The sequence below is a fragment of the Acipenser ruthenus genome, chromosome 26, assembly GCF_902713425.1.
Source record: "Acipenser ruthenus chromosome 26, fAciRut3.2 maternal haplotype, whole genome shotgun sequence".
NCBI classification, from domain to species: Eukaryota; Metazoa; Chordata; class Actinopteri; order Acipenseriformes; family Acipenseridae; genus Acipenser; species Acipenser ruthenus.
In genome coordinates this window covers 6,904,855-6,912,025 of record NC_081214.1, presented here as the reverse complement: position 1 = coordinate 6,912,025, position 7,171 = coordinate 6,904,855, and the positions used below count along the sequence as shown (strand labels likewise).

General features: G+C 41.0%; 1 protein-coding gene across 1 annotated transcript; it reads left to right on the top strand.

Moving 5' to 3' along the window:
• The first annotated feature begins 766 nt into the window (after nucleotides 1–766).
• LOC131701631 (replication factor C subunit 2-like) lies at nucleotides 767–7,076 on the top strand. The gene is made up of 11 exons (XM_059000544.1): nucleotides 767–1,025; nucleotides 1,759–1,828; nucleotides 1,929–1,970; nucleotides 2,283–2,389; nucleotides 2,665–2,766; nucleotides 3,203–3,303; nucleotides 3,624–3,781; nucleotides 4,265–4,330; nucleotides 4,459–4,539; nucleotides 5,661–5,774; nucleotides 6,215–7,076. Exons 1-11 carry the CDS (start codon nucleotides 910–912, stop codon nucleotides 6,323–6,325), a joined length of 1,068 nt encoding a protein of 355 aa, XP_058856527.1. The 5' UTR covers nucleotides 767–909; the 3' UTR covers nucleotides 6,326–7,076.
• Nucleotides 7,077–7,171: the final 95 nt, after the last annotated feature.

Below are 7,171 nucleotides of genomic sequence, written 5' to 3'. Positions count from 1 at the left end.
CAGCAACCTCACCTTGTTAGCTGAGTTAGGCTGTTCCTCACCCAGTTTTATTCCTCCTACACAGCTGTTTCTGTTTCAGTTAATGATTATGTTTCAACCTACATATTGAATTGATGATCATTAGCACCTGTTTGGTATAATTGTTTAATCATACACCTGACTATATGCCTACAAAATCCCTGACTTGTGCAAGTGTACCTAGAAGAATTGATGCTGTTTTGAAGGCAAAGGGTGGTCACACCAAATATGGATTTGATGTAGATTTTTCTTCTGTTCACTCACTTTGCATTTAGTTAATTGATAAATATAATCTATTAACATGTCTATTTTTGAAAGCATTCTTACTTTACAGCATGTTTTCACACCTGCCTAAAACTTTTGCACAGTACTGTATATAGTTGTAATGGAGGGGACAATGGCATTTAGACGGTTGTTAGTATTTAAAAAATATGACCAGTACACCCTTCCTAACACATACAATCAAATTCAGTGCATGAAAAAACAGCTTGGCCAATTGAATATCATGGAAGCCTAGTAGTGTGCTGCTCATGAACTTCGCAGTTTCAGTAGTAATTGAATACTACTCACTGCAGCACAATCCTTCTGCATTATAAATGCTCAGGTAAATATACCTAATAATCACAACAGTGATATTTGACGGTGTTTGTTTTATTTTCCGTTAAAAAAGCGATGATTTTCGACTGTAACATGACGTCACGCATTTCGAAACTGTTCCGAATGTAACTGTACGGTCTGGTGCTGTGCACGTCCCCCCCTGCCCGCGTGTGCACGACGTCACCGCGTGTGTTGATGTTCGGTTCCCGAATCCCAGGCTTGGTCGTGGCGGGAAACTGACAGACTGCTGGCGGGCGGGTTTTATTAGTCACTTCTCAAAAGTCAGTCTGCATCATGGAGGTGGAAATGAAAGAGACTGGTGCCAGCGAGACGGAGGAGAGGCAGCCAAAGAAGGACACGGCAAGCTCGGCGGCCGGGAAAGGGACGAGCGGCGCATATGAAATGCCATGGTGAGGCGAGAGAGCTGTCTGCTTACTGGCATGTGCGCATGCTAGGTCACTGTATAAACACAACATTTTAAAAGTAACTGGTGTCCTATTCTTTAATACGGTGTTTTCAATATTCAGTTGTTTATTTAATTTTAAGTCTTGGTTGCAATAGTAAATATTAATATTTTGGAAGTAATACATTTATATATTGTAAGTAGACAGTGCTCATGTGGCTACGTTGTTTTTAGGGACAATTCGCTATTTTAAACTACGGTATGCAATTATTCCTGTATTGGTAAATTTTATATGAGCTGTGTGTAAAGCTTAGCGTTAACGGAACTGTGCTTCTTCATATGCGTCTGTACCTCTTGCACAACTTGAAAAAACGTGCATTTAATATAAAGCTACAGGCGTGTCTGCTAGACTTTAAATTAAATGTGGTATTTTATTGGAGTCTGTTTACTACATCCTCTGTATTTTAGCCACCTGTGCCTTAAATCTGTATTTAAAAGCAGGCTGTACTGCCTGTCCAGTTTGTTTACATGTCCCAATGTTTGAGAGCCACAGGCATGCTCTTGCAACACTTTAAATGAAAGAATGATATATGTGTGCCTGTACTCTGTATGCAGTGTATGTCATTTAAACAGCAGTTAACCTGCATTTGTGTTTTTGTTACGATTAATATGTGCCGTGTTAATAAAACTGAACCATACACCGTTTTTAACTACAGCCTTTAATTGTATGTTTCCTATAGGGTGGAAAAATATAGACCATTAAAGCTGAACGAAATAGTGGGGAATGAAGAGACAGTCAGCAGGCTAGCGGTAGGTACCAAAACCACCGTCTTCTCCAATAGTGTTGAATATAATTATACGATAATGATGATCATTTCAATACTAAGAGCTGAACTTGTTTTGTTTGTAGGTGTTTGCAAGAGAAGGCAATGTACCTAACATTATCATTGCAGTAAGTATTTACTACCAGACTATCAGCATTTGTACGACAAGCTGCCTGAAGAATAATGGTATCCTGTGATAACCACACTATAATCGCCTCTCATTAGCAAAACAGCATTCTCACAGCACCCACCTGTAGTTTTGTCTTTTAGACTGTTTGTTAACCTGAGGAACAGCCGTATTTCTTCAGATTTATTTGCGTGTGTCAAGTTTGGGTGTTTTTAAAACTGTGAGTGTATCATTGATTTAATTTAGACCAGGCTGTTTTAAACCTGCGCTTTTCCGTTTGCTGATTAGCTGACCAGGGCTGTGTGTTTCTCAGGGTCCTCCAGGCACTGGTAAGACGACCAGTATCTTGTGTCTGGCCCGGGCGCTGCTGGGTCCTGCCATGAAGGATGCGGTTCTGGAACTCAATGCCTCCAATGACAGGTGATCACCTCTCTTGTCTCTGGGTATTTCAGTCTGGATGAACTGGCAGATAGTTACTCACTTACCGATCTAATAAGCCAGTGGTCCTCATTAAACGGCCCTCTTTTAAGATCCAGTGCACAGACTGCCCCCTGCTATCCCCATGTAAACTGCACCCTTACTGCTATGTGTAGTTTTCAAACTCGCCTGTTGGACCGAGTTGAAAGGGATGAGTTCCCATGGAGGGGCTTTGTTCTTTTGGTGTTGAGTAGAATTCCTCTGCCTTGTTTTTACAGAGGTATTGACGTTGTAAGAAACAAAATCAAGATGTTTGCCCAGCAGAAGGTGACGCTGCCAAAAGGGCGACACAAGATCATCATCCTGGATGAAGCGGACAGGTAAGGGCTCTTGTGCTCTGTTTCAGATGCATTCTAGTAAGACGAGCTTTAATGGCCGTCTTGAGTTTAACCTTGCACGTGCTGTATCCCTATCACAAAGAAAAGGTTGTGCAGTAATCATATGTCCTGGCGCTCATAAAAGCAGAAGTTTTCACAATTTGTAAGATAAATAAGAACAATTAACAAAGATTAAAGATTTTGTCTTTTGGGGTGTTAAAACCAGGAGAATATGAGCATTATAAACACTAGAGGGCACTGCAGTGTTGAAAACACATTCTAATTAGTAGCTACCTCAAGGGTTCTGTTTTGAAGCAGTTGCAAAGAGAAAGATAGGGGGTGGGGGTTTCACAACGGGGCCCTTTGTCTCAAACCGCTTGTATTAAAATGACTGACTACTTCCTCTCTCTTCTGCACTGTGCCACTCTTGTGGTTTTAGCATGACAGATGGAGCCCAGCAAGCCCTCAGGAGAACAATGGAGATCTACTCTAAAACAACCCGCTTTGCATTAGCCTGTAATGCCTCGGACAAGATCATAGGTAAGAGTCATGCAGAGTGCACCTTACAGATACCTTGTGAGAAACAGCATTGCTTTATAACTCTGTAGTTTTAAGTTTTGCCTTTAGTTGTTAATAATGATTTTTATCTCCCTTGCACATCAAACAAACCTGACCGACAGGACCATCACATGTGATGCGCATCAACTTGCATGTCTTGATAAGTGTTGTATTGCAACCGTGTGTATCATTTACCCCCGGTGTGAAGAGGGGTCAGGCTAGTGCTCTCTTCGTTGCCGTCGCTTAATCCCTTACCACAGAGATTGTTTGATCTGCGTGAAAACCCTCCTGTGCCTTTTCAGAGCCAATCCAGTCCCGCTGCGCAGTGCTGCGCTACACCAAGCTGACAGACGCGCAGGTCCTGGCCCGGCTCATGGAGGTTGTAGAGAAGGAGAAGGTGCAGAGCACTGATGATGGGCTGGAGGCCGTTATCTTCACAGCACAGGGGGACATGAGACAGGTAAGCCAGTGGGGCTAGGACTACTGTCTGTTTGTGTGTGTTTTATTTATCTTTAACTAACTGGGATAGAGATGAGAAAAAACAATTTTCAAAGCCGTCCCAGCGATGCTGGCACATTGCAATCATCAATGATACAATACACAACCGTGAGTCACAAAAACACAATGTTCACATGATGTTGGCAGAAACTTATGCTGTAATATTTTTAATTCGGTAGGAGTTGATGTTTTTAAATTGAAAATCAGTTTAGACTGACCTACTCCTTATTCTAAGAAAAAGCTAAAATAATTGCTGTGTTTTTTTGTGGTTGTAAGAATAACTTTTACATAAGGTTCATAGTTTATACCAGCTCTGCCAGTGGCATTATCACAAGAGCATTGCACAGTAGGAAATCCAAGAGTAAGACGGTATAAAATCAGGTAGACCTGCAGGGATTAGTAGTAGTACGCACATCATCATGCTGTTATCTGTCTCTTTAAACAGGCATTGAACAATTTGCAGTCTACAAATTCTGGATTTGGCTATGTCAACAGTGACAATGTGTTTAAGGTAAGTTTGTAGCATTGTTCTATTTATTATTAGTAGTAGTCCCTGTAGTGAACAGCGAAAGAGGGGCTGGCTGGTATTTTGCAAGCACCAGACAGTGATGGAAGCACTCCCATTTGTATTTTATTTAGGTCTGTGATGAGCCTCACCCCCTACTCGTGAAAGAGATGATTCAACACTGTGTGAATGCTAATATCGACGAGGCTTACAAGGTGAGGGTTTCAATTAGAGCTGGGGCTGTTCTTGTATATTGGGATTGGGGAGGGGAATCTAACTACTGGATACAGTAATCATCTCATTGGTGTCAACGGCGGAAATTAGACTCCCACTGCATTGCAGTTTAAGCCATACCAGATTTTACATGGAGCCTGTGTATACACGGGCTGTAGGTAACCAGCCCAAAGTTAAACCTGGAAAGTAAAATTGCTCAACCTGTGATACAATAGGAGTTTATTTCCATCCCAGCACAGCATTCTCATTGCTTATATTTAGGGCTTCTGATTTTTGGTTTTAACCAATAAAACGCCCCCGATACAGAAAAAATGTAATCAGTGTGTATCCTACAAACACCGGAAAAACACTGGCAATGGCTACTCAATTCACATTGACCCCTTTCCCTGTGGGGAAAAAAATAATTAAATAACCTAAAAAAAAAAAAAAACACGTTCCCAGTGCAGTTGGGCAATGTCCCTCCTCCCTGATTTGTGTCTCACATTGATTCGTTCTGAATACTTTAAACCCACCCCAGCTACTGATTGGCAGCAAATTCCTACATTTCTATTGGAGGATTGTACACGCTTGCGAGATTTAAAACGAGATTACATTTAGAAACAGAGCATTGTTCTTGCCTGTGAGAGTTAAAGCTATATTACAGTCTGATAGGGAGTATTTACAATACTTAGAATATGCCCGTGACCATAAGGATTTCGTTGTGTAAGACAGCAAAGGAAAGAAGGTACAATTGAATTGTGCAAGTACTGTCGTGTTACTATACATATTGAGTCAGAAAAAACTGAAAGTAACTGGAAACAATTTCATACAGTATATAAAAAGCAAAAGTCCTGGGAAAAAAAAAAGATAAAAATAAGCTCCAAAAAATGAAAACTGAAAAACAGGACCATATTTTGTACATTCAAGTTCCCCCCCCCCCCCCCCCACTGTATAAGCCCATGCTGAATATTGACGGCATGAGTATTTCCAGTACAATTAACAGAAGAACACCAGCCCAAACAGAGAGGGCTAAGCATAACTGCTTGTTTTTGTTTTGTTTCTGGAAGGTTTGTAATGGTGGGGCAATCTGATTATTAATACACCCCCACCTCCCCCTCCGCAGATTCTTGCCCATCTTTGGAAGCTGGGTTACTCCCCCGAAGATATCATCGGAAACATTTTCAGAGTTTGCAAAACCTTCCAGATGCCCGAATACCTTAAACTGGAGTTCATCAAGGTGAGGGAACAGCGCCATTAAACTGCAGGGCCTGCATTTCACTGTTCAGACAGTTATTGCAAGGAATAAAGAACATTGGGCTTAATATTATCAAGGTTTTTTGTGAAATAAAAAAAAAAAAAATTGCAGGTTACAAAACTAGTAATTGGCAACCTTTTAAAATATACAACCTTCAGTTATAAAGGGAAGTCTAATTATAGATGCTAAAATAGAAGAAAGGATGTGATACTGAGAATTAGAATCATGATTTGAATAATTGTGTGTGCATCATAGAAAAACAAGTCACTGTGCCGCAAGAAGAATGAAATGAAGAAGTAATGAATAAGGGAAGAAGTGCCTTTATCCAGTCCAAGCCCAGCTTTGCTTCAGAGAGGTGTCGAGAGCGGGTTGCTACACTGTATAGCATGGCTGCAGACAGCTGTCTCCCTTGCTCTTTACAGGAGATCGGCTACACCCACATGAGGGTGGCTGAAGGGGTGAACTCTCTGCTGCAGATGGCTGGACTCCTGGGAAGACTCTGTGCAAAGACAGCCTCCCCTGCAGCCAGCTAAACCAACCTTCCATCGAGTGCAGAGTCTACAGCATGCCCTGCCCCTCCCTGGGGTACAGCCAGACACATCCCTCCCTACATTTACATGGCAAAAATGTTCCAAATATGAGTAGTCAAAGCAATCGGTTCACATGCAAGTTAATAAACTTTTTTTTTTTATTTTGCATGCAGTACTAGCTTTGGGCAATTGCCTTTACAGAGCTGTCTCACACAAGCATCTACTCAGATAAAATGTATTAATGTTATTTTGAAGACTAGGGGACTAGCTATCATATCTCTGTTTGGAACACTGGTAGTCCGAGTCAGTCAATATTGTTTGAAAGTATGCATGGTGTTTTGTTTTAGCATTTTTTTTCCAAATGCTGCGGATGTAGGTCACGTTCACTTACCGTTTCATGATACTGTCTCCTGTAAAGCATTGCCAGGGAGGTTTGTACAGTAACGACACACTTCGGAGCATTCTGAATATTACGTGCATGTAAATGTAGTGGTTAAGGCCAGCCTGGTGTTTTCAAAACAGATTAGATATACTGAACCTAGATGTTTTGAGTATTTCCACGGTGAGAGAATTGAACAGAAATACTGTGTATGCTTTGGGGGCCCACCACTTCTTCCATGCGACAATGTTTTTTTTTCTCATTGTACAGGGTGATTAGAAAATAAGTTTACCACATGAACACACCATATCATTGATGTGGTAAACTTACTTTATAATCACCCTGTTTATTAATTTGGGGAGGGGGTATAATATATATATATATATAGGCAGTGCTGGTTGTGATGAATTTCCTGAGTGATTTATTCAATTGTTTATCCCATTTTCTTTTTGTTGTAAATAGCTTATCTT

Coding starts and splice junctions, on each gene's coding strand:
- LOC131701631 (XM_059000544.1), top strand. CDS start 910: ATGGAGGTGGAAATGAAAGAGACTGGTGCCAGCGAGACGGAGGAGAGG. Junction 1,971..2,282: donor TACCTAACATTATCATTGCA/GTAAGTATTTAC, acceptor TGTGTTTCTCAG/GGTCCTCCAGGCACTGGTAA. Junction 4,540..5,660: donor ATATCGACGAGGCTTACAAG/GTGAGGGTTTCA, acceptor CCCCCTCCGCAG/ATTCTTGCCCATCTTTGGAA.